This window comes from Ursus arctos, unplaced genomic scaffold (genome assembly GCF_023065955.2).
Source record: "Ursus arctos isolate Adak ecotype North America unplaced genomic scaffold, UrsArc2.0 scaffold_2, whole genome shotgun sequence".
NCBI lineage: Eukaryota > Metazoa > Chordata > Mammalia > Carnivora > Ursidae > Ursus > Ursus arctos.
The window spans coordinates 95,408,027-95,427,839 of record NW_026622874.1 but is presented as its reverse complement, the minus strand read 5'-3'; the positions used below and the strand labels follow the sequence as shown (position 1 = coordinate 95,427,839).

The following is a 19,813-nucleotide window of genomic DNA, read 5'->3' as shown; positions in this document are numbered from 1 at the left end:
CTCAGGTCATGGTCCCAGGGGCCTGGGATTGACCCCACATGGGGCTCCCTGCTCATCGCGGAGTCTGCTTCTCCCTTTCCCTCTCCCTCTGCTCCCTCCCTGCTTGTTCTCTCTCTCAAATAAAATGTTTAAAACAAAATACACGATCATTGAAAAAAATATGCTAAATTTAAAAACATGAAGTAAAAGAATATAACCCAAACGGGTACTAGTTGTTTTTCTTCTACCAGTCTTTTGTTGTTTTGGTTTTTTCTTTACACATTTTATTTTTTTTTAAAGATTTTATTTATTTATTTGACACAGAGACAGCCAGCGAGAGAGGGAACACAAGTAGGGGGAGTGGGAGAGGAAGAAGCAGACTCATAGCAGAGGAGCCTGATGTGGGGCTTGATTGCAGAATGCCGGGATCACGCCCTGAGCCAAAGGCAGACGCTTAACGACTGAGCCACCCAGGCGCCCCTGCACATTTTATTTTTAAGTAATCTCTACACCCCATGTGGGGTTCTTTTATATTTATATTATAAATTCGTTTTAACGAATCCAACCTTTCCTGAGGGGAAAATTAAGCTTTGGGTTCTGAGGTCGAGAACTCCCAGCATCTGTCTAATTCTGCCTTTCACCTACCAGAGGGCTTGACCAGAGATTTGCCTCCAGGTGAGTTGGAGCTGGAGGGACCAGCTCCCCTCCCTCGGCCATTGCCCCTGGGACCAACAGGAGTGTGAGTGTGAGTTCCCACACAATGTCTTTCAACTGTCCTTGATCAGCTCACCCTGACTTCCAACAGGAAAGCCTTAATTTATGGCTAGGCCCGGTCATTTTATAGCTGATGGAGGACAAGTCCCTCTAACTAAAGGGGCAGAGGGCAGGCGGGTGGACAAAGGCCCCAGAGGCTACTGTGAGGGGGACAGAAGACAATGCCTGGCGAAGAGCAGACACAGAAGAGCCCAGAAGGCCTGCAGTCACTCCAGAAGGTGCTGCAACGGCTCTTCTGCCTCACAGGTTGGGACTCTGAACTCCTGCCAAGCTCAGCACCCCTCTGGCCCAATTTTTCTACCATCCGTAGACAAGGTTAGCTCAGTCTTTGTAAACTTGCACCAGCCAGAATGGAAACCAACGGCACCTTTATCCCCCTTCACCTGTTTTCTGGCGTGAAGAATAGCCTGTATTATTTTAGCAGGAAGACAAAACAAAACAAAAACCTACCCACCTTTTACGTATTCCTCCACAATGATAGTATTATGTCAAAATTCCAGATGCCCCCATTCTAGGATCCCCTAAAGAAAGAGAGAAACTCCTTCTGCATCATCTACTGACTCTGGGATTCCTACATTTCAATCACAGCAAAGGAAATCAAGGTTACTTTCCAAAAGTACTATTTGAGCTTCTACCAAAATCATGACTTCTCTAGCTAGAGAAGAGACCGTAACTTTGAGGGGAGCAAAACAGCCCCAGCCTTTGCTCTCATTTCTCTCTAGTCCACTGGATTATAGAACAGTATTAGTAGCAAAACAGACAGAGGGTCATAATGAAAAGGATGTGGGACTTGGTGGGAGTTCAGAGAACCGAATTTGGGTACTGGCTTTCCCACCATCTTACTAAATCATTTCCCCTCACAGAGGCTTAGCCAACAAGATGGGCTAGTAGACCCTGTCTGGCTTTTCGCACAAATGATGCTTGTGGAAACATTCTGTGAAGTATCACGGAAACACTGATGGTTGAGGACACTGAAGACAAAGGTCACGTAAAACTGCCTTGAGGTGAAACACCCCCTCATACTAAAGAGCGGCTCTTCCACATCCATCAAGCGTGCTATGGGCCCAGCACCGGGCCGGCTGGACAAGCAAAGACAGACTCAGGGAATGTTCTCTGCCCCTTCCTCTGAAGAGAAGACAAGTGGCAGTTACGTGCTTGCCAGAATGAACGGTACAGATGGCCAATGCCACTTCACAGCTAGGTGAGGCTGGTGTGAGTCCAAGCGGCTAGGGAGGGCTTCTTGACGGAGGGAGGCACAAAATGGCAGGTCATAGAAAAGTTGGGGCGGGGGGGAGAGCATCCAGAAGGGCCTGAAGGGAAAGTGGGCTCACAGCTTTAGGGGGAAAAAAGCCAGCTCAAAATTGCTCTGCCACTTAATAGTTCTAGCACTTTAGGCAAATCTCAACTTCCCTTGACCTCTTTCCTATCTAAAGACTCTAACCGGGCTATGGGAGAGTAACATGGGGAAACTGCAAACACTCGAAGAACGTTGGGTTACCGTCCCTCCCATTCCTATTCTTTGGGGGCAGATCAGAGTGAAAATCAGCATCGTCACCGAGCACCCACATTTTGGTTTCTGAAGACTATTCCCCAATAAAAAGAACCAGGGCTTCTTAAAGACGAGCTGGTTCCAGGGCTGGTGCATGGGAAACAAAAGATGAGCCTGGAACATCTCATAGTGCCATAAATTAAGGAAAAGTTCAAGGAAATATGGCGCTTAAGCCAGGAGACATCCCAAAGGAGGTCCTGATGGCTAAAGCTAGAACAATTTAAGCACCCAAATAATTAATGTTCTTGGATTGGGGGGCGGGTATAATTCATCTCCAAGGTTATTTTTTTGTATTGCGGCAAAATACACATAACCTAAAATCTGCCATCCTCAAGAGTGCTGTACGGTACACAGAACTGAGTGCATTCAAAATGATGTACATCCATTCCCACCATCTAGTTACGGAAGTTCTTCATCACCCCAAAGGAAACACAGTACCCAGGAAGCCATCAATCCCTGCTGCCCAGCCCCCGGCAACCTCTAATCTACTGTCTGTGTTAATTTGCTTATTACAAACATTTCACATGAATGGAATCCTACTATCAGCAGGTGCTTTGTGACAAGCTTCTTTCACTGAGCCTCATGTGTTCAAGGTTCACCATGTTGGAGCAGGTGTCAGCCTTTCATTCCTGTTTATGGCTGAATACTATTCCGAGGTACGGCTCTACTACACTTTCCTTATTCATTCACTGGACGATGGAATTTGGCTTGTTTTCACTGTTTGATTATCACAAATAACACTGCTACATTCATGTACAAGCGCTGGTCTGAGCGCCTGTTCTCAGTTCTCTGGGTATACAACTGGACGCAGAATTGCTGGGTCATGCGGTCATGCTATGGTTAACACACGAAGCAACTGCCACGCCGCTCTCCCCAGCGGATGCACCACTTTCCATTCCCACCAGCAACATACGGGGGTTCCAATTTCTCCATGTTCCCACCAACATCAGTTATTTTCTGCTTTACTTTTTGTTTTAAATAGCCATGCTGGTGGGTGTGAAGTGGTATCTCACCGTGGTTTAGATTTGCCTTTCCCTAACCACGAATGATGTTGAGAATCTTTTCGTGTGCTTGTGGCCATTTGCATATCTTCTCTGGAAAAATATCTATTCGGGTCCTTTGCTCATTTTTCAATTGGGTTGTTTTCTTGTTGTTGTTACGAGTGTTCTTTACATATGCTAGATACTTGACTTTTATCAGATATAAGACTTGCAAATACTTCTCCCCATTATGTGAGTTGTCTTTTCACTTTCTTGATAGGGTCCTTTGATGCATCAAAGTTCTTAATTTTTATGAAGTCCATGTGTTAGCTCGGGCTGCTGTAACAAATATCTGAGACTAGGCAGCTTAAACAAGAGGCATTTGTTTCTCACAGTTCTGGAGGCTGGGGAATCCAGATCAAGGCACCAGTACATCCAGGGTCTGGTGAGAGCCTGCTGCCTGGCTTGTAGATTGCTGCTTTCTCATATTCGCACAGGACAGAAAGCAGGAAGAGAAAGGAAACCCTCCTGTCACTATTTTTTTTTAAATTTATTTATTTTTAGGGGAAGTGGGGGGGAGGGGCAGACGGAGAGAGAGGATCCTCAAGCAGACTCCCCACTGAGTGGGAGCCTGATGTGGGGCTCAACCCCAGCACCCTGAGATCATGACCTGAGCCAAAATCAAGAGTTGGCTGCTTAACTGACTGAGCCATCCAGGTGCCCCACTCTCCTGTCACTTCTTACAAGGGCACTAATCCCATTCATGAGGGCTCTACTCCTATAACCTAATTACCTCCCCAAAGCTCCACCTAATACCATCACATTAGGGGTTAGGATTTCAACATATGGATATTAGGGGCACAAAAACATTCAGTTCAAAACAGTCCAATTTATCTGCTTTTTCTTTTGTTGCTATGATTCTTGTGTCATATCTGAGAAACCACTGCCAAGTCCAAGGTCGTTAAGAGTCACCTCTACGTTTTCTCCTGAGAGTTTTATAGTTTTATCTCTGACATTTGTTCAGGTCTTTGATCCACCTTGAGTTGATTTTTGTATATGCTGTAAAGTAAGGTAAGCGGTCCCGCCTCATTCTCGTTGCATTCTTCATCGTGTTGTCCCAGTGCCACTTGTTGAAAAGACTATTGCCTTTTATCGAACGGCCTTGGTACTCTTGTCAAAAATCACTTAACCATATATGCATGAATTAGGTTCTGATTTCAATTCTGTTCCATTGACCTATGGGTCTATCCTTATAATAGCACCACGCTGCCTTAAGTACTGTAGCTTTCTGGGGGGTTTTGAAATCAGGAAGTACGAGTCTTCCCGTTTTGTTCTTCATCCTCAAGACTGGCTATTTGCAGTTCCTCGCAATTCCCTAGGAATTTTAGTATCAGCTTCTCCATTTCTGCATAAAAAGCCACAGGGATTTTGATAGAGATCGCACTGAATCTATATTGTTTTTTGGGGGCGTAATGCCATTTTAATGATATTAAGACTTCCGGTCCATGAACAGAAAATGTCTTTCCATTTATTTAAGTCTTTTTTATTTTCTTCCAGCAACGTTTTGTAGTTTCCAGCGGAAAAGTCTTCCATCTCCTTGTTTAAATTTATTCCCAAGGGGCGCCTGGGCGGCACAGCGGTTAAGCGTCTGCCTTCGGCTCAGGGCGTGATCCCGGCGTTATGGGATCGAGCCCCACATCAGGCTCCTCTGCTATGAGCCTGCTTCTTCCTCTCCCCCTCCCCCTGCTTGTGTTTCCTCTCTCGCTGGCTGTCTCTATCTCTGTCGAATAAATAAAAAATAATAAAATCTTTTTAAAAAATAAATAAATAAATAAATATATTCCCAAGTATTTGATTCTTTTTGATGCTATTGTAAATGGGATTGTTTTCTCAATTTTTCCTCTTTGGATCGTTCCCTGCTAGCTAGTGGAGTACTGGGTTTTGAATAGAATAAATAAATACCTGTGACTCCACAGTGATATACATAATCAAATAAATAAACCATAGGAGAGAAGGCACAGCTCTTCCTCACAGAATTCCAACTAATAAATGTGAGAGGAAAGAGGGAAACAGGGAATTGCCATTAGACAGATCCACGGTAAATTTTTGCAGATGAGACCTACCAGTAGATGTGCTAAAATTAGTGGGCAAAAGTCCCGGGAGAAACAGGATTTGCACCGTCTCGAAGTTCCCTCTCCCAAGATACTTATTAACTGCAAAGAGAAAACAGCAGCTTTGCAGAGGAGAAACCCTGCAGACATCAACCCAACCAAGAGATCAAGGTAGACGTCACCAGTAATGAACCGCCTGAGACAACATACTCAGAAGGACATGGTACCATCTTGGTGGTTTTCTTGGCACAGATGCATAACCTTCCTCCAAACACGAGAAAACATCGGCCAAACACCAACCGGGGTGCGTTCTAGAAGATAACAAGGTTGGGACAGGCGAAGGGACTGTCTCAGGTGGGAAGAAACTAAAGAGCTATGACAACTAGGTGCAAAGCAGGATCTTGGACAGGACCCTCAGACAGAAGGAAGAAATTAGTGGAAAAACAACTAGCAAAATTCTAATAAGGGATGTTGTTTAGTTCAGGGGTTGGCAAATTATGGTCAAGCACTGACCCAGGCTGCTGACTACTTTTGAAAATAAAGTTTTATTAAAATACAGTCATACTCATTTACAGATGACCTACGACTGCTTTCTTGCTAAAACACCAGAGTTGGGGAGTTGTGGCAGAGATCTTGCAACCCACGAAGCCTAAAGTATTCACTTTCTGGCTCTTTACAGAGAAAGTTTGCCCTGGGGCACCTGGGTGGCTCAGGTCATGATCCCCAAGTCCCAGGATGGAGCCCCACCTCAAGCTCCCTTCTGTCCCTCCCCCTGCTCCTTCTCTCTCTCACTCTCTTTCTCAAATAAATATAATTAAAAAGAAAAAGAAAAAAAAAGTTTGCCCACCCTTGGTTTATATTTAATAATACCATACCAATCTTAATTTCCTATTCTTGGTAACTGTATTCTAATTTTATAAGATATTAACACCAAGGGAAGCCAGGTGAAAAATAAAAGGAAACTCATTTTGTATCATTTTGGCAACTTCTAAGCAAATAACACATTTTAAAAAATAATCCAGAGGCATCCTTACTGTGAGGCCTTCCCATCAGCTTCCCTAGACACATCTCACACGCTGCTGCCTCTTTTTGCTTCACTGTTCTTCCTCCTAAGAATGTTCTTCCCTTTTCTACGGTAGCCACCAAAGCTGAACAATTAAATTCAAGGACGAACTCACGTGCCACTTCCTTCATAAAATCTGCGCCTGCTCCTTCCTACGCATGCGTGGTGATGGCAGAAAGCAGTAGCACCCTGTAGGAGAGTTCCTTCTCTCCCCATCTCCTCCTCTCACCTGATCACGAACAACTTCGGATCAAGAGTTATGGCTTAGGGGTGCCCAGGTGGCTCAGTTGGTGACATGTCTGCCTTCAGCTCAGGTCATGATCCCGGGGGTGGCCCAACTCCTGGCTCACAATGGTCCCACTTAATTCCCATGCTGGGTCACCCTAGGTTCGGCCAGCAGGAGGCTATGCCATTCAGCAAAACCGGAGTCTGCTGGGGCAGTGAGGACCAGGTAGCCACGTGAGGCTGCTCTGGGCAACAGCTCCACATCCAGAGCAGTTCTCAGGCAGTAGGCCTTCTTTTTGTCCGCCAAGCGTCTTCACAACCCACCACCCTGCCTACGAGTGGACAGGAAGCCAGGGTTCTGATGGCCAACTGGAATGGAGATGTGGGCAGCCCGTTCCCAGGAGGCCAATTTTATCAAGAGGTCAGGCCAGACTGCCATCGGGCTGAGGCCTCAGATGGCACTGTTTGGAACCCCCAAGTCCGCCCGTGCTTCACCTTGAGGTTCGACCACAGCTGCGCGTCAGATCCAATGTGTACAGAGGTCATTTCCATGATCTGTGTCTGTGGACTCACGCCATGCTTTTAAGCCACAAGATTTGGGGAGCAGGGTTATTAAAAGCTCACAACAACAGGAGCAAGTCCACAATAATCAAATGGCAGATGACCATCCTGTGGTGTCCCTAAAAACACCCACGATGATCAGACCATTTACAAGACTGTTCGTCAGCACTAAACCATTAGCTAATAAGAGTTTCTTATTGCCCTGACCACGTTCTCTTCGAGGGTAGGAAAACAAATCCTCCGGGGCTGGCTGACGTTACACTGCACTGTCACCTGGGATATCAGGTCACGCAAGGGGCTCCTGAGGCTGACAGCTGAATCCTCCCTCTGACAGGTGTTGCCAGGACAGCTGCAGCGTACTTGGCCACAGCAAGCTGCCCCTGCAAGGGTCATGAAAGCCACGGCTCCCACTGCACCTGCTGTGGCTTCCTGCTGGGAAAGATACACACCACATCACACAGTACACCTTGGGGGAGGGGCAAGGAGGACAGCTCTCTAGGTCACTGTACTGGGAAAAGGTGTCTTCTTCTGACACCCACACATACCCCGAGAAGTTTACTGCCTAACGTGATGCAACGTCTGGCGAAGGCCAGGTGACTCTGCTCAGCTCCTGGCTCCCATAAGGGGACTCAGTAGTGCAAGCAGCTCTTTCCATGTGATTCTGCGACCTCAGTGTATAAATTCCAGGTTGCTGTGATGGGAGGAAGACTGTGAGAGGAATCAGCCCCAGCTCTTAAATGCTTCAGGCTGGAAGTGATAATACATGTTGCCCCCTCTTAAGAGGGCTAAGAAATGTGGGGAAGCCACAGGTGTGCACAACCCACTTGAGGAGACGGGCAGCCGGGGGCAGAACCCTGGGAGCCCAGCTGCTCAAGAACTCATGGCTTATTTTTTTAAAAATTATTTACATAGTTGAGTGAGTGAGAGAGAGAGAGAGAGAGAGAGAGAGAGAAGGAGTGAGCCGGGGAAGGGGCAGAGGGAGAGAATCTCAAGCAGACTCCCCGCTTCACGCAGAGCCCGACCTGGGACTCGATCCCAGGATGCTGAGATCATGACCTGAGCCGAAACCAAGAGCTGGACGCTTAACCAGCTGAGCCACTCAGGTGCCCCAAGGACTTGGGGCCTATTAACTGGATTTTTTAAAATGGAGATCTAATTCACGTACCATAAAATTCATCATTTTAGAGCACGCACCTCAGTGGCTCTCAATATACTCACCCACACTGTGTGATCACCACTGCTGTCTCATTCAGGATTTCCATCACCCCCAAAGAAAACCTCGTACCCGTCTGCAGTCACTCCACATTCCTGATTTGTCTTCCCCTCTTTCTCTGGACATCGGGAACCTCTGCACGGACTCCAAGTGCCACGAACAGCCACACACTATCCTTAACCCTAGGTCTCCCACCACCATCACTTTCTATTCGCCTCATCTATTTATTTCTAAATAAATACTAACCGTAGTAACAATTAACCTGTATTTAGCACCTGTAATAGGACGTTCTCCCATTTCATTTCATCCTTACAACAACCCTCTGAGGTATAGGAGCTGTAATTACCACAGAGGTTAAAGTACCTTGTCCAAAGGCAGGAAACGGATAAGCGGTAGAGTCAGGATTCAAACCCAGACCAGCGGGCATCAGAGCCACTCTCTCCTCCATTTCTTTGCCCTTCAAAACCTTTTCGGAACGGGGCAAAGTTATAGCTAGAAGTTGCTTCACTGAATGACCTGGGGTGTGTTTTGCAGTTAACATCCCAGCCATACCATCAGGTGACAGTGTTGCTCAAAATTAAACCACCCCTGGAGACACGGGAGCGGCCAGTGTCGGGTGGGAGCTGCCTTGCATCTCTGTGCCCCCAGTGCTCAGGAGGCCTGGCCCAACGGCGCTCGGCTGACAGCTGCCAAATGGCTGAATCAACACAATTGTCCCGGGCCAGAGTCATCACTCCACACTTGAAGGTACAGCCTGCTGGCCCTTCAGCCGGGAGCACTGGAACGGGATCAGTACTGCCTTCTGACAGCTCTTGGCTCTGCTGTGGTCACTAAGGGGCAAGAAGCCACGCCACGCCAGGCCTTTTGACTTTCCCAGCAAAATGGCAGGACGCTGCACGTAGGATATGCTGAGAGCCTCATGACCTCACTTTGGCCTGCCAGCCTCCCACCTCTGGCAAAGGGACTCTCCCCACCCACTCTCCCAGATTCTCCTGCTTTCCCCCCTGCCTGCCAGAATACATCCCGCTGAGTCTTCTCTTGCTCCCATTCCCCCAAAGGTCTGCCCTTGCAGCATTAATAACGGAGACTGAAGTTCTCTGCCCTTACCCAAGCGGGTCCCAGGAAGGGCTCTCTGTGGGCCATGCTCCTCTTCTGTGGGTTCCCTCCTCCCGGGGCCTGAGCCACCATCATCCTGTCGATCCTGTCCACACACACGCGCGGTCCCAGCACCTCTAAGAGGGCCTGGTACTCACAGGTGGTCTACAAACGCCTGCTGGATATGGAAGCTGCTGCCCACGGCCTTATTCAACAAGCCCGGGATGAAGGCCCAGAGGAGAGTGCTTCTCGTGCTAAACTGACCTGCTTCCCTTTTCCAGTAATGCTTGTTCAATCCCTTCCTTCTTTGGCTTGCTTCTAGGAAGCTCCGAGCTGAGTTTTGTGCTTAATCCGACTTCCCTTGACTGCCTTTTCATAGGGTTATCTGCCTCCCAGGGTCCTCTCAGTTACTAGGCTCTCAGCTTTTAGTTATTTCTTTGGTTTGGGGTTTGGCTGAGGAGACTGTTGGCCTTGGAATTCAACTCAAAACCCAGCTGAGCCATGAAAGAACACGGGTCTTGTAGGCAGACAGACCTTGATTCAAGCCCCAGATATGCCACCTCCACATGATGGGACCCTAGGCACATGATCACTCAGCCTCAGGCTCTCAGTGACTGTCCTCACGGCGTTCTGATGACTTCATGAGACATAAAATACCTAGCACGGGACATGACATACAACAGACATTCAAAGCTTACACTAGAACCCTCTTCTTCATTTCAGTAGCATTTTTAAAATAAACACATTGATTCATGTTTTTGGCCTCCAGGTAACAATCTAGAAAGATGTAGAGAAACTCAGAATATGATGGGAGAGGTACTGAAGTTCCTTCTCTCTTTCAATTATAAAATGATTCATTACTGAATTATTGAATAAACTAGTACCTGGAGGAGAAACTTGAGACACTTCAATTGTCACACCCAGATGGAAAATTAAAATCCTCCCAAAAGTTCATACTGCACATTAGAGTAATCTTGAGACACAGATCAGACACAACATCGACACCTGGGTTCAGTCCATTTGCATGAGGAAGCAAGAAACTAGGGAGAGAGAAGCCATCATCACTCATTCTCCCATTCGCTCCTCTGTTCAGCCAGCTGGTATTCAGTGAGTGCCCACCTTACACCTGGCTCGGTACCACACACTGGCTTACTCTCATGGCAATGATGGGGCGGTTCCCTGTTCCCACTGAATTCACATTCTGTTCCAACCATATTGCCATTAGGGAGAGGGAGGATTAGGCTCCTTCTATTATGAGCCACTTCCGTATCCTTCGTGGGGGGCAGATGGAGGAGGAAGGGAAAAACAGCAAACAACCCGACAGCAAGAGTGACCGTAAATCTTTGAGCAAAGAGGGGTCATAGAAGCAGGGCTTGGAGATCAATCCAGCGTGGAAGGATCTTGAGAAGCAGTGGGGTGGAGTGGGAAGGATTTACAGACTCAGGAGGGCCAATTAGGGGTGAGTGTGGCAGGAAATGAAGGGGACATAGTAAGACCACAGCAGGGGAGAAAGACAGAGAGTCAGAGACTAAAAACGGACGGGACTGCATGGTAGTGGAAACCCAGAATGAACAGGAAGGCAAAGGCAAACCGGTCTCTTGTCTTTAGAGCGTTCAGGACCAGGAAGATGGTGAGGTCACTAACAGGGAGAGAGAGGCCTTGCTGGTGGGGGGTGTAGGGGGCGGTTCTAGCAGGTGGGATGGGCATTTTCATCTCTGTTGCCATGCTAAACGACCTTTTAGAATTTGTTAATCACATTACATAAAGCCCTGCACCCAACCTGTCCACATGACACTGTTTGGTTTCTTAAACAATCACAGAGGTTCTGAAACCCTTAACTGAAACCAACCAACACTCTTCTTCACTGGACCACAAATCCCCCATGGGAAAACCTGCTGATGCTGGAATGTATCCCAATCTAAACCCCACCCCTAGAAGAAGCTGGGCACAATTGGCTGATCCGTTCTCCCGTGCATTCAAGAACCACCATCCCCATTTGCAGTGTTGAAAACCGACCCCAGGTGACGTACGGATAAAGTCAACACTCAGCATTCAGAGGTGAGCACAAGTTCATATGTTCCTACCCAGCCCTTAAACCTTTGTACAGACCCAGCCTGCCCAGTGCAATGATGATGTGTGCTAGCGAGGATCAAAGTATCTCAAGGTCACAACGCTGTCACACGAGCACCAAAGGAACAGGTCAGGTGGAAGGCAGAGCTTGGCAAATGTGGGGGGTGGGGGGAGTCACAGGAAAAGGCGCTGAAGATAAAAGAGGGGAGATAAAATGACTAAACATAATTCATAAATTTTGCCCAGAAGCACGTTACGTAAGTCCCACATCAGAGGGCACACCCCATAGAGTCCATCTTTCTCTGTGAGCACAACTGAGTAAACAAAAGCCAACCTTTTCCATTCTATTTTCCTACCATAGCATCTCTTAAAGAATCCAGTTCTCTGAGAAACAATCCATGGCTGATGATGCCGCTGTTTGGTCCACCATTATGGTCCAGTTTGGCCTTGAAACTGACTCGTTTCTGGAAGGCACATATCTGATTCTCTCAGCTGTGTACAGACGCTGTGCAAAGATCAGAATGTCTCCCCCCTCCAGCACCCCAATAAAGGAGATTTCCCCCCGCCACAGTCACCTCTTTATAAGTGAAACAAGACCCTACATCAGCAGTTTTCTCCACAAGACACCCTGAAGAAGGACTGGGTCCCCCAGGTGCTTTGTTCACAACCTACTCCAGTCTTAACCGACTTGCCACAAACACCAGCATCAGGCTTTTGTAACAGGCTGATGAATCCACTCCACTGGACCCAACCAACAGACCAGCCTTCAAAGAGCCATGGTTTGCCCCATGGGCCTCCTCCACCACCTACACACACACACATATCCCAACAGGTACACAACACGACTGATGTAAATACCTCACCTGGGGAGGGGGCTGGGGGAAGGAAAAACCCTGTGAGGATGTAGAACGCTGAAACAGGAGGATACAAACTGAAGCAGAGTAAGACTCCCAAATGATGAATTCACCCAGAAAGGAGGCTACTGACAGTAGGGAAGTCTGAAAAGCCAATGCAAGAATACGCTGCTCTGTGCTCGTCACGTCATCGACCTATTTAAAAGCTTTCCCATCACAGAGCTCCATCAACTGCTTCAGATTCTCCCTCTCCCTCTGCCCCTCCTGCTCATGTTCTCTCTCTCAAATAAATAAATAAATAAATGCCTTCCCCTCACTTAGCATGGTTCACAAGATCCCTTCAGAGAAGCCCCGATGGCTTCCTAGCCTCGTGCAACCCACACCCTGCACCCCCCGGGGGAGGTGTGCCTTGGTGGGCTCAGTGAATTCCTACCTACCCTCTAAGACCCAAATCAAACGCCACTTCCGTGGAGCTTTGCGTGACCCCCAAATAAAGGCAGCTCGACCTGAGTGCTCCCCAGCACACTGTGAGCTCAGCACCAAGGACTTCACACGCATCATCTCAAGAAGGAACTCCACACACCCTGCCGTTACTGTTTGTTTGTTCCCCGCCATGTCAGAATTCTCGAGTGCCTGAACCAGGCCCTAAACATGGAAGCTTAGACCCTGAGGGCCCAAGATGTATTTTTGAAGTGTCATTCCACAGGGATGGAAACACTGCCAAGAATGGGGAGAATTAACTGCTGAAAAATAAACACCTTTTGAACTGTTTCCAGGAGGCAGGTGAAGCAGGATTCTTTTTCCCTCTTCATGGCGGAAGACATAAGGCCTGGTGTGGGCCAACGCCCGTATAAGCTGGTAAACTACCTCTGACCCAGGAGCCTCTCCCCACCTGCCAGGTGAGTCTAAATTTCTATCAAATGCCAGACGACAGAACTGCTCAGGAAAAGCAACTTTGTTCTGTAACCTATATAATAATAATAAAGAACTGGCATTATCTATCTCTCCACAAGATATTCATTTAGTTTCTTACACTACAATGAAATGTACAGTGAGACATACGAGACAGACATACTTAGGGGCACCTAAGACAGTAGGGCATGCCCTCCTTGCACACCCTCCCAATTAACCTCCCTGCATCTGAGGACAATATTCATATATGGCCTTTTATGGTAACCATCCCCTTCTTTCTTTCCTTTTTTTTTTTTCTTTTAGAGAGAGAGAGTGAGGGGGGTGTGGTGCGCAGAGGGAGAGAGGATTTTAAGCAGGCTCCAAACCCAGTGCGGAGCCCAACTCGGGGTCTGAACTCATGACCCTGAGATCAGGACCTGAACTGAGATTAAGAGTCAGACACTTAACCGACGGAGCCACCCAGGCAGCCCCACCAAAAAAAATATTTTTTTAATTAAAAAAGACAGACATACTTATTGGTGATTTGGTATTAGAAGCGAGGAGGAATAATCATATTATTAAGTACTTATATGTATTAGGCAATTTCCCTTCCACCAAAATAAAAAGACAATCCTCTGCTGTCAGAAAAGGAGGTAACACAGCACAAAAGGAAGCGAGGGCTCTGGAAGCAGATGGTCCTGGGTGAGGCCTCAGCTTTACTCTTAGCCTTGAGCAAATGATTGCATCTCTGAGTTACCGCCCCCCCCCCCAAGTGGGTATGAAAACACCAGCATTTTGGGGTCATCAGAGAAATTAAAACACACACGCACACATACACACACACACACACACAGATGTGCATATATAATACAAACTCAGCACAGAGTCTGGCATAAATTTTCCTGAAATAAAAGTATCTCTGCCATTAGCAGCTCGTCTTCACAATGGACCTGAGAATTCTGAATTTAAAAACGTGAGTCTCTGCTGGTGGGAACATAATAAGGGAATGTTTTTGGAGGGGAGTTTAATATCCACCGACATTGAAAGTCACAGCATTTCTATCAATGCACACACACACACACGCACCCCTCTGTATTATTTTTCTCAGTAAAGAAAATGTCTTGGTGGAAGGCTCTGAAGGACATTCAGCGTTCATATTACATATTTCTGTAACAGTCTTTTTTTTTTTAAATAATGAACACTTAACTTTGTTTGCAAACAGAAAAAATACATTCTTATAAAGTTGTTTCTCCATTTCACTTTTTTGTGGATTTTAATTTTTAAATGAATTTGATATCTAACAGAAAGTTAAATCTCAAATTACTTATCAACATTTGACAAATCATGTGTGTTGTTTGTTCAGATCCATGAAGGATTTGTCTGTTTTGCTGACTGCTAAAACTCCAGCACCTAAATAGTGCCTGGCATGTAGTACTCAGTATCTGTTAAACGAATACGCTGAAAAGTTCATGAATATTGATCCAGCTCTTCTACGAATTCATAATGTAAAAATATTTGTCCAATCGCACAAAGGTAAAGAACAAAGGCTACTCATGCCGCAGAATTCAAAATAGCAAAAAGCTGCCAAAAACCACATTTTTTTTCAATACCAGTTACCGGAATATTGTGTCATTTTTAAAAAGAATGAGGTAGGAAAAAAAAAAGAATGAGGTAGAGCTTCGCACAGTGATTTATCATGGTAAGTAATTAAAAGCAAGCCTCATACTGTTTAGTATGACTGACAGTATGACTTCGTGTTTAAAATTTATAGTAAAATTAAATAGTAACACGTTTCTGTTAAGTAAAAAAAAGATAATAAATGTTTTTATATGTGGAAAAAATATCTGGAGAATGTATACTATACCATCAGCGGTGATTTTTTTTTAATCTCAGTATAAGGCTATGAGGAATGCTCACTAAACTACACTGTGTATTAATAGTTTTATTTTTTTTAAATAACGAGCACTTAGTATTTCTGTAAACAGAAAAAAATACATTTTTATAAAAACAGCCATTTCTCCATTTCATTTGTTTCTGATTATAATTTTTAAACGCATCTGACATATAAGTTCAATCCCAAAGCACTAAACTGAGGCCCACAGGCCTGGGCTGGTTTGCCAAGAGGCACACGCTGCTAGTGCCTGAGCTGGAAGTCAGGTTCCTTGACACCCCCCCCCCCACGCCCCCGTCCTGTGCTTTGCTCCTTTGTAAAACACAAGGACACAGAGATGTTGCAGGGGCAGCTGGGCTCTCTGGAACCATGGAAGGTCCTACAACTATAGAAGCTTCCATCGGGGGGAAAAAAAACTGCTTAAGAGCTAAATTCTTGTTAACCTGAAACGTTCCACAGGGTTAGCCAATAAATATTCTTGATGTGCCAGGTAGTCCTGATTCCAAATACTCTCCTGAACACAGGTGGACTTACCTAACTCAGATCCTGATTTTCAAGGAGTTAAGGGAGTCACTGGCAGATCCTAAAATTTCAGGTTTGTCAGGCAACCCACAAATCCTGTGGCCATTTACAAACTTGTACCACCCAGAAGTATTCACCCGCCTTACTCATGTCAGCTGAGGTCAACCCTGTTTTCAGGTGCTGAAGTATATCCCTGGGGTTCCTTGCAACTCAAACCTATCTGCTCTTTTTCCAAGTGCTAGACACGAAGAATTCTGGAGAGTTAAGACAGACACAGACAGACAGACACACACACACACACACACACCCCGGAAGTTTTCAACACCCCAACACAACTGGAAGCTAATACTCTGTTATCTGAAATGCAGCCCTGTTTTTTAAACAATTGAGATAATGATTAAGCTATCTGCCCAATGACACAGTTTCTCACCTCACCTGCTAAGAAAATCATGAGAAGCTCAAGAACTGCCCATTCCCTGGAAAAGAAAAGAAGACCTCCTTAGAGGGACAGAGAGAAAAGAAAGCGATCCCTTCTGGGTTCGCTGCTCTACCAACTGGGACTTCTGCACTGTTTTCCTGATCAAGCCAACCCCACCACCACTCATAGGGGATCTGTACAGACAGAACTTGGAAGCAGTTAATCAAGGTTTTCTCCCAAAATGACAGGCCTAAGGAATTACAGCACTGCACAGTAAGGACACTGGATCTCAGAGGACCCCCCGCACAAACGGAATATTACAATTTTCAATGTCACCCTGCAAGACCAAGACCCTCTCTCTTGAGCCTCAGAACCTCAACCCTGTGTGGGTGGCAGAGTGGGCTTTACCACTATCTGTACTCCTTGAGGAGGAAACAAAGGGTCCAAGAAGTGTCCTGCCAAGGGCCCAAGATTCAAATCCAGAACTACCCACTCCAACCCCGTCCCGCTTGGTGCTAGCACTGTTCTCTAGTTTGGCCAAGCTCAGAGGGCAGGTTGTATTTTATGGGTCTAAGAAAAGGAAGCAGACACGTTCTCTGAAGTGGACCCAAACTCTTCAGTACCGTTCACCAGCTTACACAACGGTCTGGAGAAATGTAAGCAAAAAGTCGAGGTCAAGTTCCCTGCAGCCCCCTCGCCTCCCAGGAGACCTCGACCTCTTACCCAATTGCTCTCACAAGCCAAGGGTGTCACTGCTGACCAGCGGAGCCCCGCAAAGATGTGTCGCAGTGGCCACCGACGCACCTGCCCAGGAGGAGCACTGCCCCCCAGGGATGCCCTTGCCCGCACCCAGAGCGATTCTCAGGAGAGGCAGGGCTGGCAGGCTCCCCGGAGCCCTCCATTGAGCCCACCTGATGCTGCAGGGTCAGATTCGGATTCATCGAGCAGGTTGCATTCATCGAGCGTCTCCTACGTGAGTTACCTCAATAACTGGCCTCCTCCTGAGGCCCATTGTACAGACAGGGAAACTGAGCCTCTGACAGGAAAAGGGGCTTAGCTGAGGATGGCGGCGCGGAGACTGGAGACCGAGCCCTCCGACGCCAAGACTCGGCCCTCGGCCATGGGGTCCGTCAGGCGCCCTGGGCCGTGGAAACCACGACCCTCAAGGCGCCACGAGAGGTCAGCTCGAGGGCAAAGGCCGCCCCGGGAAGGACCGGGGTGGAAGCCGCGCTTTCCGCGCGAGCGTCAGTTGAGACACGCAGCGACCCGGCCCCAGAGCCCGCCCTAGCGCCGAGGGCCCGGGCAGCAGAAGCGGCCACAAGCCGTCAGGCCGGGGTACTCTGAACCCGGCGCCCCGACCTCCCAACCCCGCAACCACGACCGCGCGCACTCACCGCGGGCGGCCCGGCAACACTGTGGCCACCTGAGTAGGACGCAGGCCCGCACCACTGAGACGCTACCACCGCCCGCGCCGGCCGAGGGGGTGGAGGCGTGGCCGTCGGGGGCACCGCCCCGCCCAACCCAGCCGCGCGCGCGCTCTCGGGGCAGGCTCCCCCCCGGCGAATCCGAGGTGTTGGTACGGCCCGGCCCGGCCGCGCCCCCTCGGCGGCCCCTGTCGGGCTCTGGCCTCGCGTATTCCAGGCGGCTGTGGTCTCCGCACTGGCTGTACCTGCTGCCGCTCACGACGCTGTCGCTGCCGCTGCCCCGCCTCTTTGGTTACCGCTGGGCCGTGGCGGTGCGCCGCGGGGCCTGGCCTGCTACCGCCAGCTGCCGCTCGCGTGTGCCTTCCACCTCCAGTGCCCTTACCCGGGTCGGGGCGGGTGGTAGACCGCAGAGGGCCCGGGCGGGAATGCGGACCTGCTTGGGGCGGAGGACGGAAAGTGACCAGGCACTGGGCGCGGACTGGACGGAAGAGGCGGGGAGGGGGCGGAGGGCCTTCGGGCGTGAAGGGTCTGGCTGCCTGGATGGTGGGTGAGAGTCCCACCTCTGCCTCCTGCAGAACCACAGTTCTTACTTTATAGGGTCAGGAGGATCAGGCAGTATAACTCGCGTTCCTAAAGGGTTTTAACTCCGTGCAGTAGGAAGTGCTCTAGAAATGGAAGTCATTGCCAGTCGTAGTACTGTAGTAATAGTACGGGCTCTGTTGCGAATTCCTTCCCGAACGGTGGGCAACTCCCTGCCTTCAGGACCCATTCTCCATCTTTAAAAACAGGACCAACCAACCAGCAACCAATACTTTGAAAATAGTAAAGTCCTGTGTAAAGAGAGGATTATTCCTGTGGCCCCAGTTTTAGACTTCCTGGTCCAGTCTCTCAGGAACCAGTCCCTCCAAAAGATGAGATGAATGCCATCGCCCTCAGGATGGGGCGCACCCCGTCCAGCCAAGGAACCGAATGTGTAACTCCTTCACTTGGCCCTCAAGACAGCAGTGGGGAATTCCTCCTCCAGGTCTCTGATACTCCCTCCCACCTTCCCAACACCCTGTTGAACATCCTCCGGGTGTGCCCCAGGGAATCTTCAGTCTTTGAGTCTGAATCCTAGTACCCTGCTTCTGTGAGGCCAGAAATTACAACACTGAGTTCTCTCTGCTAATAATAGATCACCTAGGCGGCAATGGGCATCTTTTTCTGCTTTTCCCCAGTGAACCAATAATTGAGTGCTATGGATTCGATTTCCAGGACCCTCTCCCCACATTTTACCTTATCTGCTGCCTCTGCCCTAGTTCAGGCCTCCTTGGGTTCACCTCTCACCTGGATGATCTCAGCAATCCCTAGCTGCATATGTCACCCCAGTTTCTTCTACACCCACTGGCAGGGAAACTTCTTCGTATTCTTCTCTGCTCACTGCTCTACCTTTCTGACCCTGTGCCCGTCCTCCCCAAAATACACTCTCACTAACCCGCTGGAAAAAAAAGCAGGTGAGATACGCACCTCACACTTCACATGAATAGACATTCCTGATAGATAAAAGATTTAAATGATTTTAAAAAGAGAGAAGAAAGAGGAAAAGTCCTACAAGAAATCATGGGAGAATTTCTGTTACTCTCCACGAGGCCTTTCTGGGTTATGACACAAACCCCAGAAGATATAAACTGAAAAGATTGGAAAATCTGCCTACAGAAAAATCAAAGCCTGATGTGTGGCAAAGACCTACAGGCAAAGTCAAAAGACAAACGGGAGATATTTGCCGTTATTAAGAGCCAAAGGACTAGTTTCCCTCATAACGAGCCCCACTAATTAGTGAGGGGGGAAAAACCGAATCAACATAAATGGACAAAAGACATGAATAATCAGTTCACAGAAAAAAGGAAATACAAGCGGCTTCCAACCATATGAAGAGATTTTCAACTCCACACGTAAAAGAAACGCAAATCCAAACTCTGGCTGGGATACGTTTTCTTGCCTATGACGGTGACAAACCGTACAGCTGTGGGAAAACACTGTCATTTCTTGTTGGTACAGCTGAATGTGAATATCACCCAGCTATTAAAAAAAAAAAAGGCAAATGAGGAAGCTCATTGCTGACAGAATCATCTCAGATGAATTGAAAAAAGGAAAAGGAAAGTAAGGATAGTGACAGCCTCGTAGAGAGCTACTGTTTGTGCTTTTAGAAAACAT

The 19,813-nt window shown here is 47.8% G+C and overlaps 1 protein-coding gene across 4 annotated transcripts in view; it reads right to left on the bottom strand.

Moving 5' to 3' along the window:
• The window catches only part of LOC113267808 (NADPH--cytochrome P450 reductase), a 58,675-nt gene extending 40,606 nt beyond the window's left edge, over nucleotides 1-18,069 (bottom strand). Inside the window, exon 1 of one of the 4 annotated variants that reach the window (XM_048224572.2) lies at nucleotides 17,866-18,069. Coding sequence is in view for 1 of the 4 variants with exons in the window: in XM_026516030.4 (XP_026371815.1) it covers nucleotides 17,108-17,155 (48 nt within the window). In the remaining 3 variants the exon portion in view is untranslated. Of the gene's footprint in view, nucleotides 1-1,207; nucleotides 17,715-17,865 lie in introns of those variants that run through there. The other 3 variants (XM_026516033.4, XM_026516031.4, XM_026516030.4) reach the window with 3 other exon arrangements.
• Between the last annotated feature and the right edge of the window lie 1,744 nt (nucleotides 18,070-19,813).